The sequence below is a fragment of the Rattus norvegicus genome, chromosome 11 (assembly GCF_036323735.1).
Source record: "Rattus norvegicus strain BN/NHsdMcwi chromosome 11, GRCr8, whole genome shotgun sequence".
Classification (NCBI taxonomy): domain Eukaryota; kingdom Metazoa; phylum Chordata; class Mammalia; order Rodentia; family Muridae; genus Rattus; species Rattus norvegicus.
The window spans coordinates 62125489-62141178 of NC_086029.1; the positions used below are offsets into that span (position 1 = coordinate 62125489).

The window sequence follows — 15690 nt, forward strand, 5'->3', positions numbered from 1 at the left end:
TCAGATATATCTGCCTTATAAGGGTGCTCATGTTTGAAAGCCACTCTTAACACTAAAGGCAATGAAGAGATTAAGTTTTTAAGATTCCCAGTTCTTTGAAGGGGTGCTGGATATCAAATTCAAGACCTTCTGCATGCTCAGTAAACATTCTTTTGGGACAGGAAGCTAATGATCTATTTTATTTATTTATATATATCATATATTATATATCATATTACATATTATATATTATGTTTATGTATACATATTTATTTATGGCAGATTAAGCACTACTTAAGAAACTCCAATATCGTTGGAATGCAATTAAATGTTTTACTTTCTGTGAAGCCAGAGAACAAATACTTTCGAAGAAAAAGAGCCACTTACAGGGATATTTTACAAAGCAAGTGATTATCTGCTCATAAGGTTTCCTATGTATTTTAAATAGTAAAAGCACACTTCACATTTAATTTGCAATCTAGTATTGGTTTCATGGAGTGAACTTTGAATGAAGCAAAATGATTCAGCTAAACTTTGGAAAATATGAAAATAAACTGACCACTGCTCTGGGTCAGGTCCGGTCTGTAGGTTTTACAGAGAGGCCTTTAATGGGACCCTGACTGGCTTTATGTACCACTAGCTTTTTGGAATATGTCGTATTAAATGCTTTAAAAAAAAAAAAAAAACGAGCCCTTTCATTATCAGAGAAGGAACTAGAACTCTTGAATTTGACTTGAGAAGCCTGCATTAAAGGCCAAGCTCAGGCAAACAACGATGACCAGCAAAAAAATGGACGCTTAAAAAAGAAAACATTTTCTCATAAAAGTGCAACAGTCTACCGGTACAGTGACCAACTCTAAAATGTAAAGCCTTCCAGGGCAGGTCTCGGATGCAATTGATACTGTCCCCAGGACTATGCCTCCTATGGCTTAGAAATTATGGACTATGGCTTAGACGTCATTGACTGTGTGCCTAACACATATTTAGGTGCCACATGTGAGGACATCCTCTGAGCTGAGAAAGATAGATTTTCCAGTCCCTTATTAGCCACAGTGAGGGGTGATTTCCTGGACGATGACAACAGAACTGACTAGAAACCAAGACCTGTGACAGTCACTCAGGTTAGTCATTTGAAAAACAAAACAGAATTTTGAAGATATAAAGAAGTGGGGCATGCTAAACTGACAAGGGCATGGGATTGAACTGGCATGCAACTATAAATTCATACACTTTTTATGTACTTATGTGTATATATTATTCTGTTGAATCATAGATACTACCTGAACTACTCAACACTGTGCTAAAATAATGCCCACAAAAGTAAATTACTTACTTAGTCTTAAGCACAATACTCAAGTGTTCAATTAAACACACGTAAGTTTAAACAGGAACACTGTGTACACAACACAACTACCATGAAAATATCCCAGACTGATTTGAGAAAGAGAACTGAGGATTACAGAATCTTTAAACTTCTTAACATCACTTTCCTCTTAATGACAATGTCAAAAGTCAATGTATCAATTTAAGGGCTCAGTTAAAATGCACCCTTTCAGTCTTCCTGCTTTCCCATACTCCCTTGCCTTGGAGGCTATGGCCAATTTTCATAGGCGTGAACGGCAGGGAGTTTTCTCCTTAAGCAGATCGTCCAGTATTAGTGTTTGATTCTTACCTTCCAGGCTTGGTGCTGTATTTCTGTAGTCGAGCTTTAACTTCATCATATGTGAGAAATGCCATGTACCCCGGGTGTGTCACAGCTAAGAAGTTCCAATTCCGTAAAATAGAGCCCCAGGGCTAAACACATAAATAAATGGAAAGCAATTATGCAGAGAGCACACGCCAAGGACACTGGCTCACATGCTTAGGGAAAGAATCTCCTTGATAATTTTAACCCAATCCGAGTCTTAGATCAACCTTTGTAAACAATGCCAAACAGGCCATAGCTTTTCAATTTTACAGATGTGTTTAAGTAGAAGGCATGGTTCTTAGGAATAGAACAGAGAGGGCACAAGGAAAACCGCAGGTTCCTCACACTGTGGACCCTCAATAGAGAATTTATGATCACTACAAAATGAAATAATTGACCAATTGGCCTTCAGGTTGGATCCTTTCTACGTGTCAGAAGAGCTGTCACTTCAGCTTTTCTTGGTGTAGCCACAATGCCCCTTCTACTAGTCGCAAATACAAAACCCTCCCCTACCTTAGTCTTTGAATTTTCTGAATCTCAGGAGGCCCTCTTAGACCCTCCTACCTAATGCTATCTCTCGCCATAGTTCTCATCCTTCACATCTATTTTGTCCACTGCTTCTCCCCAAGCCTCCTACAAAAGGAAGGCATCTAACAGGAATCCGTGTTACGAAAGTTAAGTGTTCTGGAGAAGGTTACACAATAACCACAAGCCATGTAAGGTCAAGGAGCATCCTCGTGCTGCTCAGGCCTGGATCCCAGCCACTCATGCAGCATCAGATACATGGTGATCCGGTTGCTATGGCTGCACCCAGACAGGCTGGCTCTAGAGGGCAGGTTCCTTCTGAGATAACAAGCTCCAGACCTCACACTAGCTTTACCTAGCTCAGTTACAGACCTAGGAAAGGTTTAAGGTTTGAACATAAGCTCAGTGAGAAGAAAAACTTTTCACAAAACATGTGTTTCATATCAATCTTTCTTAATCTAATTAGGTGTCTCTCCAGGTACCATGGCAAGAGACAAAAGGCAGCCAGTAACAGGCAACTTTGCTGCAGGGTGTGGATGAATCATCTGTGTAATACTTTCAAGGCTGAGGCTCCATTTATCCCAAAGCTGGCAGCATACTCCATCTGTTCTGCCAGACTCTCCACTCCAATCCTCCATGTAAAAAAAAAAAAGAGGTGTCTTGTGTCACCAACTTCAAGCTGCTGAAACCGGCACCCAGCCTTGACTGTGCCAGGCAAGTTCGGGCTTTCATTTGTTTTGAAACTTGTTCGTGTTTCTGGCATATAAGGCAGAATTCTGCAAGGACCTTGTCCCTTACAATGAGGATAACAAGAAAGAGTAATTTAGGATAAAGAGCTGTTTAGTCTTTTTGACTTAACAAGAATACTCTTTAGGGAATTTCCTCGTCACACCGACACATCTAATTGGATTGGGAAGGAGCTCTTGAGAACACTAGCAGCATAGACGCCAGCCCCGCTTGCATGCTTTTAATTTTCCTCTAAAGGCTTGACTGAAACTGCATAAAACAATACATGGGAAAATATCAGCGCATGTCAAATAGGCCACTGAGGAGTGCCTGTCAAGTCAGACACTCTGGTTTTCATTTTATTGTTTTGCTCCAGCATCTAAGGAGCACATGGCTAAGGGAATAGCAAACAAATACTAGAGCTGCTTACAGTGATGTCCGAATGCATTCTTCAAATTATAGATTGTTTTTAATCCGAAGGTTTAAAGAGAACCAATTAACAAATCAAAATACAACTAAAAACAGGATGAATTGAAGGCTAGGCCCTCCCCAGAGATAGTAAGCCAGAGGGCAGCTTCTTAGTGCAGAAATATTTGTGTGACAGGATGAGTCTGTAGTGTTGTGAAGGCAACCACTTCACACAGTCAGAGGTCATCTCCCCAGCCACCCGCTTAAAGAAGGAGAAATAAATGCTTCAGAGAAAATAATCCTTTAATTATTTTATAACTCACTTGTCTGGGATTTAAGGAAATCCTTTTTTCCTCACAAAATTCTAGGCGGCTGTTAATAAACAACAAGAGACACGCTGTCTTATGCTGGAAGAGGAGTCTTCTCCAGTCTAGTCAGACACTCCCTGGAAGGCTGGGTATCACTGACGGCTTCCTTCCTCTCAGATGTTTTTTTTTTAGTCTATCATTGCTTGATGTTCCACTTTGACTAGAATGTTCTCTAAAACGTCCCTTCCTTATACTATACCAGCCACACACACTAATATAGTTATCTCTCAATGGCCCAGGGCTCTCCATTACTAGGGGAAATGTGAGGAGAAACCAGCTTGCAGTTTTGGGGAAGGAAAAGGGGAAAGATCCTGGGTTTCACTGCATGACTGTAGTATCTTCCTATCACAGTATTCTAGGAGACCTGAAGAGAAAAAGGAGGGAAAGGTGGGGGAGAGAAAGGGAGTGAGGACCACCACCCGGTGCAGCCACTTTCTTCTCAAGTCACAGCATTCGCTTTAGTTACTTGTGGTGTATGGATGAGGGTGGGAGGAAGCAAAGGGGTCTTGACCCTATACTGCCTGTTGTTCTCATTTCAGCGCTTGCCTGTCCTTCACTGTCTTCTAAAAAGCAGTGCTACTTTCTCTATTTCAGACCCCACACCCCATGAGTGTCTCATTCAGTTTCAGATGATATGGAAAACACTAAACCCCAATAATACAGGACGATGGTAAGAATTGCATACTAATGAACCACCATTATCAAGTTGTAACAAGCACATGCTTATGCACCTATAGCAGTAAAATTAAAAAAAAAAAACAACTTACATGTTTATTAAAGGCTGTATAAATATAAAGTTTTGGTGATAGTGAATTGAAGAGAATTAATACTCAATTTTTAATTGTATGTAAAAATAAAGCGAAAGTGAAAATATCATAGAACCAATTTCTTCTTACTTAAAGCCACATGTATGATGATTATGGTTGAAGTATTTAATTTGGAGAGAATGAAGAATCTCAAAAATTAGAGGACTCATCGGATGTGGTGAGTTACTGTTAGAATTAACTGTTTCTAAACGACTGCCAATAGCCTACCTAGGTGAAAGGTTATCACAGCTGCTACGTGACCTACGCTTCCTCTTTAACACCCCAGTGAATATACACAGGATAAGCAAACCTCAGAAGATTAAGGCTACTTGGCCATTTTTATGTGAAACTACATATAAGCTGATATATGTAACAGGTCAAGTAATATGGATAAGTATTTAACTAAATTGAAGCTGCCTACACTTGTTAATATGTAAAGAAGGCATTAGAGCACTTGAAATCCACTAAAATGTCATTTGCAGTCTCTCTCTCTCATTCTCTCTTTCTCTCTCTCCCTTCCTCCCTCCCTCCTTCCCCCACCTCTCTCTCTCTTTTACACACACACACACACACACACACACACACACACACACACACACTATGACTACAAAAATAAACAAAAACAGACCCTAAGGAAAAGTTAGACTTGACAGTGAAAATTACTTAAGCTTTCTTAATCACAAGTGAAAAAACTCTGATCATTTAGGGTCCTTGATTTCCATCAAAAACAAAGCCTTTGTTCTGCAAAAATCTTTAAGACAGGAGCTTTATATTGCAAATGATTAGCATTGAGTAACAATGTTTTTCTAAAGGCTTCTTACAATCTTTTGAAATTACAGGCTATGGTTTATTATAAAAATAGTTTAAAAATAGGCTCACAACATATATACATCAAGAGAACAACCATTAAGCCAGTAGAAACTTAAAATAAACAAATACATACTTTGTACAGTATTTAATCTAATTTCTTATTCCACATACAATATGGAATCATGGTTTTTACATTGTGATAAAGTAAAAATCTAAGTGTGTTGCTAGCCAGAGTCTGTCCCTGTTTCTGAACTATGTTAACTTGATCCCATGTAATATTTTTTGGTTATACAGATCAGTTCATCACACTTTTCAGCCAGAGCTAAAGTCAAAAATCATATAGGATGCGAAACCTTAAGCCACTCTCATAATCTAACATTTTATTTAATCATATTACAATCAGAATTTATCATATTGCAGTTTAAAATAATACTTTGGACATATGAATAAGCTTGGTCTCTAGTCAATTTTATCACATGTACATTAGTGTAAGCATTTTAAGAGGATGGTTTCGTTTTGTAAGTGCTTGAATTGAACTTCATAGATAATACATATTTTAGTGGCAAAGCAAAGCTGAAAACACAAACTTCAATTCTTTGCATTTAGAGAATTTGATTTTGATATACATAAGACATAAAAAAAGGAAATAAATTGTTTCAGTATTATGCCACTTGCTTTAGAATATCTATGTTAAAATAATTATGAATATTAAAACACAAAAGAAGTTATTGGAAAAAGCAGAAGAAAAATTATTGAAGAGATTTTGCAAATTAACATTGACATAAAGTTGTGATATAATATCACAGGAACTGAAAAATATATTGATGAAGAATACCTAGTATGGAAAAACATCCGTTGCAACTGGTTGAAAGAGAAAAGCAATTGGTTAAGCGCTCTAAGGCCATAATATACTAAATATAGAACACTGGCCTATTTACTGTTTATATTCTGACCCAAAAAATGCCACGGACAAAGAGATGTTGAAATACAACTCTGGCATACACCCACCCATAATGGCTTCAATCAAACAGCCATTTCACAAAGTGAAAAAACAGGGAATTAAAAAATTCCTCCCATAAACCACTAAAGCTAGTAAATAACCTACCAGGATCACATGACCTGATAAACAAAGCTTGTAGCAGAGGACTCACTCCGAACTGGGAGGAATGGCCAAGTGCATACTTAATGCAAATCAAATGACTCGCTACTAGGGGTTGTTGTCCATACCTTTGTGTACATCGTGTACATGTGACAGAAGGGAAATACATACAGAGCTCTGGAGGAAGGGAGGGGAGGAGGGGATAGACAGATTAAAAAAGTATGCATCTTACCTGAAATAGCCTGGTAAAAATATCAAATTCAAACACGGAGATGTAATCATTACAAGTTAAGTCAATGGTTGACTTCAGAGCCATGGCCTCCAGGCCAGAGCTGATCTGATGGACCTCATGCAGGCACTGTCTGAAGACTTTCCATGGTACGATAGTTCTGTGCCAGGGAAAAGGAAGGGTCAGTAACTCACTCTCAATGATGATAGAGATTCACAACAGCACAAGTAAGCCATAACACTATTAGTATCATATCTGTATTAGAGTAGTTGAAAATATGGTTCATGATGCCGGCTCCGTGGAATATGCTCACTGGATTATTCTGTATGTGTCGAGAATCTTAGTTTTTCTTTCAGTTCATAGATATCAAAGCATGTCTCAAAGCATATCAAACGGGCGTCATTAGGGTCAAAATGTTAGCCATCCTGAACTCTGTTTGTATGCTGAAGATAGGTTCACCAATCATCAATCAACAACCACCTTCCAGAAGCTTTTTGCAAGGGTGAAAAATACATGATCTCTGACCTTTCATATGAATGAAACCAAAAAGTGTGTTTCATAAAGGCAACCATCTTGCAGAAATTTACTTATTTACTACCTACCAATGAATATATCTTTATATATATATATATATATATATATATATATATATATATATATATACACACATATATATATACATACATTACACACACACACACACACACACACACACACACACACACACACACACACAGAGCAACAGTTTAAGTAAGCTTCAGAACTTTTAAGGACCAGTAAACGGATTCAGAGAAAGGTCTGTCTCCCATTCCTGAAACTCAGCAATTCCCAACCCTTGCCTACCCTCCTTTCCACCATGAAAATCCGTAACATCCATCATTCGTTTCTTAGCAACCTTTCCTCCTTTCACAATGCCAAATTCTTACTCATGAATAGATGGAAGGAAGAAACTATTCATACTTTAAACATTTATATTTCAGTCTTCAAAACAGGACACAAGAGCATATACGCATGTGTGATAAAGATAGCACAGTATGGGATTTTTCTTTACTATTGTCCCTGGAGAAACTAAGCAGAAATGAGATAAAATTTCCCTGGCTCATTTCTCTCAATCCCCATTTTCTTACTAAAGATCACATATGGTTATAACTTGAATATTCTGAATTATTATCATTATCTACAGCAATCAAATGTAGGCAAAGACTAAGTCATTTAAAGGGCTTCTTGTCACAGTGCATTTGGAACCTATGTTATTCTGTAGCCCTGGGGTGGGGCTGGAGAATAAATAATTCTGATGACTTTCAAAATGGTGTTGGTTCTGATGGTCTCTCAGAGCCACTGATGGACCATATCTACCAAATGGCAATGCTGCTGGAGGCCCTTAGCTATGGAAAAGCCTAACACTACCTCTGGCTTTGAGGGTTATGCACTTTGGCGGTAGGATTGATAACACTCAATGACCCAGGTGGGGAAAATAGACAACCGTGCTGATAGAATACCCAGTACAAACCAGAGGGATTACAGGAAGTGTGTGGGAAGTAGCCTGAAAAAAAAATCGCAAGACAGGCCTGCGTGAAAGCTTAGGTGTGATGAACCATTAAAGAAGAAAGTTAAGATGCTTAATACCTCAAAAGAGTTTAATCTATGTATGAAGAAAACAGGAAACCACAGAGAACTGAAGAGAGACACCACATCAGACGCCATTTAGAAGAAACACACGTCAGACTCTGATTAAGGTTTACAAAAGGCAGCTGTCATAAGAGAACAAGGGAAGGTTTTAGTAATATTAGGACGCTATTGATTCATAGAGACGTGTGGAGATGCAGTTAGGCCGGCTGCATTGCATGACCATGGAAGCACTGCCTAAGAGAAACATAGCCCTTTTCCAATTAAAATTTCCAATACTTAGCACACACAGAGAAGTAAAGTCATAACATGCAGAAGGGAAAAGGTTGATCAAAGAACTACTAATTTCAGAATGACATAGACACAACTTTTTTCTAGAAAAGCACAATATTATTTTATTTAAAAAGCATAAACTGTAAAGAAACTGGCCAAATGGAAAAGTTCATACTTTTGTGTGTATAAAGTCAAAACAAAATGGTTGTGATAAACATTTTAATGTTACCCTAAAATTATCATATCCAATATTTAAAATTCATTCAGATTATAACCTACTTTGAATATTCTTGACTTTCCAGAGAAAATATGTATTTCATCTACTTCTAAAATTTTCCTCTACCATGCAACTGCAGAGCAATAATTTCCAACATAAAAAGGCACATTTCCACAGTAGCTGTGTAATGAGATTTGATCATAGTTCATTTGTGATAAACCCTAAGCCCCAAGTACATATTCATTAGAACCTTAATTAAAGCTGGAGAAGAAGGCAGAGAAGCCAGAGCCATTATTTGACTGGTTTATTATACTGTATCATCCCTCCACTTTTGTGGACTCAGCAGAGACTAAGTGTAGGGCTGGGAGAAAGCACAGGCAGGCTAGCTTTATGAGGAGAGAACAGAAGAAAAGTGCAAAGATATCTTTACAAGCATGAAAAGGAATACAGTGTTTTCAAAGTCTTGCACCTTGGGTCTCCCTCACAAAGACGAACATCAGTAAGATGAAGTAAGATGAAGCCAGAGGGAGAATATATTGATGGCAAAATGTTTCCCAGACATCTGTGAGTTGGTGTGTCTTGGCAGTGACCGATGGCACAGAGGGAGAAGTGAAGCAGAGGCAGAGAGAAGCACAAAGAGCCAACAACCTGAGCTGCGGAATCTCACACCAGAAAGGTTACTTCGCTCTATTTGATGCTTGTCATAAGTCACATTAGCTGTAGGTAGAACACCATAAAGGATACTGGGAAAATATTTTCACCTTTACTACATGTATTTAATTTCTGTGCCTATGCATGCAAGTATGTGCATCTGGAGGGCGCAGGGGTGTCTGAGGACAAACTGCCGTAGTTGGTTCTCTCCCTCCATAATGCTGGTCATGGGGATTAAGCTTCTCTGCAGGGCCATCTTACCAGACCAAACACAAATATGTTCAACGTACATATAGACATGTATATATGTACATGTTAGATAGGCTGCTGGGCACCCAGACAATTGCGTCAGTGGTATAATCTCAGAGTCTTTAAAATCGCAGTGAGGATAAGAACTATGATTCCTTCACTGCTTACCGTTGCTCACCTACAATACAGAAATCTTAAGGATTTACAAAAAGGTAAAGTTGTTTCACATGATATCCTAAGGGAAAACATCATGGTAAATAAGACTATGCTAACATCCTGTTAGTAGGTGCCATATCTTAACTCTTCTAGAAAAGCCAAATATCCTTTAAGAAATAAGAAAAGGACACCAATCGGATGCCAGAAAACAAAGCATAGAGGGGTCAGCGGGTCAGCAGGTCAGCGGGTCAAGAGATGACTTCCCATCTGTGAAGAGGAAGCGCGCGTCGGTCTCACGTAGTAGCCCTGCAGCTTTAAGGGAAAGGAATGCATAAAGGAGTTAGGACATGAGTTCTGGGACACCAAAAGGAAGAGAAGCATTTTCATGACACTTGTAGCTCATAGATGCCCACGGGTTTTATGTGCAACACTTGGGGTGTGACTGAGAGCAATAATAACGGTGTCTGGAGACAGGAACTTGCACGCGCTTGTGGTGGGAGGAGAATTTACACAGCATTTCTAGACGGCAAACTGGAGATTAATACATAGCCTGTGCACCGTGGAGTCTGCCATGGGAGGCTCTCTGCAAAGCACTGGTCTAAAAAGTATGTGGTATGTAAAGATGCCTCTCCTGTCTCCTTATAGCAGCGCTGCATGTAACACCCCCAAAGCAAAAAAACACATTCATGTTTAATGAGCCAATGTAGACTGTACTGCAGCACCGGGCCTGGTACAGAACAGCACAGAGCACGTAAGGGAGTTCATAGCACATTAGTAGATAAGCTAGCCTTGTTTAATGACTGCCATCAACGTTTAACATCTTCATAATATCTAGAAAGATCATCAGAAATCGGACCTCCATTATAAAAGTATAAACTTCTGAATGACACAATGCAACTTGTAGATATAAAACACGGGAGAGGGGAGCTACCAGAAGATGAACATGGACGGTCAGCACACACGCAGAGTCAGAAATAGAAAAGTCCTAAAGAGATATAACCTTTCGGGAGGTTGACAGGCTCAGTATTAGAAGCTTGTCACTTCTCCTTAAATTGATCTATAGATTTAATATAACCTCAGTCAAAACCCCCAGGAGGCATCGCTGCTGTAGAAACAGATTCTAAACCTCACGGCAAAACGCCAATAACCAAGATTAAATCAAAAAATCTTTAGAAGAACAGGAGCAAGCATGCATCGTTCACATTAACCGACACTGTGTCGACAAGACCTGGATAGACAGGTGGGGAAACTGCCATTTCAGAAGCAAAACACACACACCTTGGTTATATAAAGTCAGCTATTTTTAAAATGGTGGTGACAATAATACGTTTTTCATAAATGCTAGTGGTCTGACAGACACAAACGGGATGAATCAGGAGTATTACACACCAGCAACTTGAGGTACACCTTAAACCTTAGTAGGAAACAAAATTTTCTTAGCATAGACACAGGAAGATATCTGAACACACTTGGAGCAGGAGTACAATTTAGACAGGACCCACAACATTGAAAGCATAAAGTTCATGATGAGTTGAGGTGTTCAAGAGAAGATACTATTAACGAAATTACTAAGAGGTTGAACAAACATACGACGATAGGCTCAACTTCACTGGTCATCAGAACAAGGGAAATGGGAATCTGATGGAATTCGCTTTCCCTCCCAGCAATGATATTAAAAAGACGAGTGGCATTAAAAGTGCAGAGGGGGGTGGAGCAAGGTGAACACCGGCACGCCTGCGGTGAGTGCTGGCTTCAGGACGCTGGCTCCGGAGGCTGCTAAAGATGGAGGCCTTTGAACACTTTGCATGGTTCCTTTGAAAAGGTGCATAAAGCAGTTCACTATTGACAGTCATGCAAATGCCACAAAGAATAGAACGATAGGTAAACAATAGAGCAAGAGAAATGAATTAAACACTGCTGCAAGCAAGAAAAGGGGGCTTCATGAGCATAACAAAGAGACGAGCCAATATCATTAAGAAATACACCGCATGCTGTTTAACTCTTAATGACAACAACATACAGTGATGTGAGACTTCTGTGGGCAGGTGGTGACTACCAGAGTCTGGCGGCAGGTGTGGGCTCTCAGAGGCGGGGCCGCTGATACCCTGATAACTTTATTCAGAATGTACTGGTACCAGGATCCTGAAACTTCATTACCTAATGCTATTCGTGCTTCTATCCTTGCCCATTAAACCTAAATTGTATGTTGAACTCTTTAAATATTACATTAAAATCACTACTGAATATCAAAAAAAAAAACAATTTGGGAAGGGACATGTACTGGTCTTAGTACTAAGAATCAAGGAAATCAACACTTTCCATGTTTGTCAGTTTTGCTGTGGTGCTATTGAAAATAAATTGATTCTAGTTCATTCACATGCAATGTCATTCAGGCTTTGAAGAGAAAATCCGACTGGCCTGCCTGTATTAACCCATTTCTAATTTTAAATTTTGTGTTGAATTTTTCAGAGTACCCACCTAACCAAGCAGATATTCTGTGCCAGGTCCTCCAAACTGAAGGCGAGCTCTGCTTAGCAATGTCACAGGGCGCTCAGAAGAGGTTGCAGAGTGATTTTCTTTTGTTATTATGGATGCAAACCATTAGAACTCTGACTCCTAAGTCTGCTGACATTTTTGTAAATAGTTATTACTTAAATCCAATCTGTTTTGTAATGAGTGCATTTCTTGGAGGATATGAAAATAGAGTCTTATCCGGCTATCACTGCTCTGCTGCTCCATCACTGAGGGAAAAACAATTGTTTTCCAGTAGGGGAGGAGGAGCAGATGAGAGTCACTCCGGGCAATCAGATGCCTCAGATGCCGTAGGACTCCTCATATTTCACAGGAAACAACCATGGTTCCCTGAGATGGTCAGAATTAAATCTAAGCACTTCTCCACCTCCACAGAAAAACTCAGAAACCATTTGTGATACACATTTTTCCTGTTCCCAGAAGCTATAGCATTATCAAGATTCTCTATGGGTTGGACAATTATGTCCCTTCCAGTCAGAGATCTACATTCAGAATTTTATGTTTGCAGAAATAAATAAGGACATATTTTCGCTAAGTTGCCGTTGATTTTCACAATAACATTGTCCACCTAACGTCTGCTCTCACACATTAGCCCACTCTTGTTCTTTATTCTGGGGAGGGCTTTGTCCTCTTAGTAAGACATCTCCTATGACCTCCCGGACAGCTTTTACTCTCTGGGATGCACGTGCCCCGATGCATCCTGCCATAGGCTGCTGGCTGACCTCCGTATCTGCACTGCCATCTTCCCTGACCCCTAACGTAGAAGACATGGTACTATTTCTCTCCTCCTGGCAGATACTGAGATTTCCAGCTTGCCCGCCCTACTGTTTTTCTCTCAACCTCTAAGAAACGGTCATCACGCTTCCACATCCAGTTTTTAAACCGTTTTTATTAAAGAGGAGAGTATGAACTCAGTAGAGGGAATCCCCAATCACCATCGCAACACTGATGTTTATTCTTTGACTTTGGAAATATAGTTTATTGGCAGAAAGGAATAGGCAGGGATGCTGCAAATACAGCACATATAAAGCTGCATTAAATGCCTGCCGGAGCTTTTCCATGTCATAGTCATGTGCTGTACAACAGCAGATGCCAGTCTTAAAACACTGAGTATTTATCCACATCTTCCTAAAGTGCAACTGCTCTGTCTCCAGTGTTCCCTCAGAAAGTTCATTAACATTGGAAGGTGCTGGGATGCCACTGTGCATGTGTAAGGAAGTTGCCTTCGATTGGCTACAATCAGATTGAGTAAAATTTAAATAATGTACACATTAAAAGTAGAAAACCACGTCACAGAAGTTTGAGTAATGTTTTTAAATGATCTTCCTTTCAAATATAAGAGCTCACTGTTAGAAACACATGCATGCATGCACATGTGTGTATACACAACACACACACACACACACACACACACACACACACACTCACAGAGAGAGAGAGAGAGAGAGAGAGAGAGAGAGAGAGAGCCAGTAATAAAAACAAAATTCCTCTTAAATCTCTCAATACTAGCTAATTAAGTCAGGTAGCAATGAGTGAGGCCTGTTAGAAGTCTAAGTATAAAAGCAAAGGAAATAAGCATCCAACAATATTCTAAGCCCCTGACTGCACACATTCAGGTTTACCAAGAAGTCCTTGTACAGTCAGAAACTACTGAACGCCTCCCAGCCCCCAGCACAGGGCCTGCTGAGCTACATCCTTCAGCACGGTTTGCACTCTGTGTTTCACAGAAGGTCCCATTAGGTTGCCAAGGCTGGGTATGAACTGTGTAGCCCAGCCACACCTTCAGTTTGCAATCCTCCTGCCTCACTCTCTCCAGTAGCTGGGATTACAGGCCTGAGGCACAGGCCATGCTTAAAGTTTTGCAGAAACACTACTTTATTACTGAAGAGTACGAGTACGAACTGGAACTAACCAGGGAAAACCATGACTGTTCTTCACAGTGATAATCAACATTCAAAACACAGAATGAATATTCAGCAGTCAGTAATGAATATTTAGTAGTCAGTAATCCATTTCTATATGTTGACTGTAGGGAGAAAAGAAAAAGAATGACTTTGCTATTAAGTCAATTAGTTTTCCTACAAGCAGAAAGTGATTCTAGAGTGCCTCTGAGGTTGGGATGCATACTGAGCTTCCAAGCTTCTAGAAAATTACTTTTCAGTTTCATGAATTCTGAGTTAGCAAAAAGGATGTGTTTTAGTCACAGGAAGACACACATCACCCGTCTCTTCCTTGTGTTCCCTGAGCCTTTATTCTCTCTAGGAGGATGCCCAGTGGTACCCACATATACTGTGTGATTTTCAGTGATGTAGACCATGGAACTTAAGGGACCCAGATCATTTACAATGGGCAATAAACACACCTATCTACTCATCTGGGGGATCCTGCCTGTACAGGAGAATGAACCTACCAATCTCCAGCTTCCCTGCCTTTCTCTCTCCAGTCCTGCAGCCAGGCTGGAGACGTCCAGGACCATGGGGTTGGAGTGGGGTTGTGCAAAGGTTCTCAGGGCTTAGCAAACTGGATCTCTGTTTCAAAGAAAAACAGCTTCTCTTGAAAGAATTTAATATGAGGTCTCTTTTTAAGAACATTGTAATTTATTCTAAATGTTTTGAAATATGTTTAACATTATAACGAGGTCATAAACTATTATAGAAAAACCCTTTAAAAATATTCAAGTTTTGTTAGAATTAATGATTCAAAGCATAAAAACATACAAGAATTTCTGAGAATGAAGATGAACAAATTTTAAAGATTTTCTTTAATTAATTAACTCCAAACTAATTAGCTGGTGAGAATTATGAAAAAGAAAATTATGGATTGGAGATTTTGTAGGAAGGAGTGGTTTTGGTTATTTAAATTTTTTAAAGCAAAATATAATTACATAATTTCTCATTCTCTTTTGGGTTTTTGTTTTAAGCAGAGGTTACACAAGGATTTTTCTAAATCATACTTCAAAAACAGTTTAGAGATACCATTTTGGATTTAAGTGATTAGCTTAATATTGAGAACTCATTCAGAAAGCATTAATGACCTCAAGAAGTCATTACTGTAGTTTTCTCACTGAGCAGTGCATACACAGAAAGAGGGTAAGATGGAGGAGGGTACAGGAAGCAGGGAGAGAGGAAGGGGAAATGAGACTGAGAGTGGGGAAGAGGGGGTGTGGACAGAGAGAAGGGGGGAGATGGAAAAGGAAGGGATCAGAGGAAGGGTCAGGGAGGCGGGGGGAAAAGCTAGATAAATGACAGAGGGCAGCTCAAGTGCAACCCCTTCCTCTCACCTTTGTCCCACAAAGGAGCAGGGTCCATTAATGTAGCTTTTACCATGGTCCGCAGCACACACTTCTCCC

The 15690-nt window shown here is 39.6% G+C and overlaps 1 protein-coding gene across 6 annotated transcripts in view; it reads right to left on the reverse strand.

Moving 5' to 3' along the window:
• Cblb (Cbl proto-oncogene B) overlaps positions 1-15690 on the reverse strand; it is a 167076-nt gene that overhangs the window by 66660 nt on the left and 84726 nt on the right. For all 6 annotated transcript variants that reach the window (XM_006248258.5, XM_063270261.1, XM_008768626.4 and 3 more), the window contains 2 exon segments: positions 6641-6797; positions 1652-1773 (listed from right to left, as the gene is read on the reverse strand). In XM_006248258.5, coding sequence (XP_006248320.1) covers positions 1652-1773; positions 6641-6797 — 279 coding nt within the window.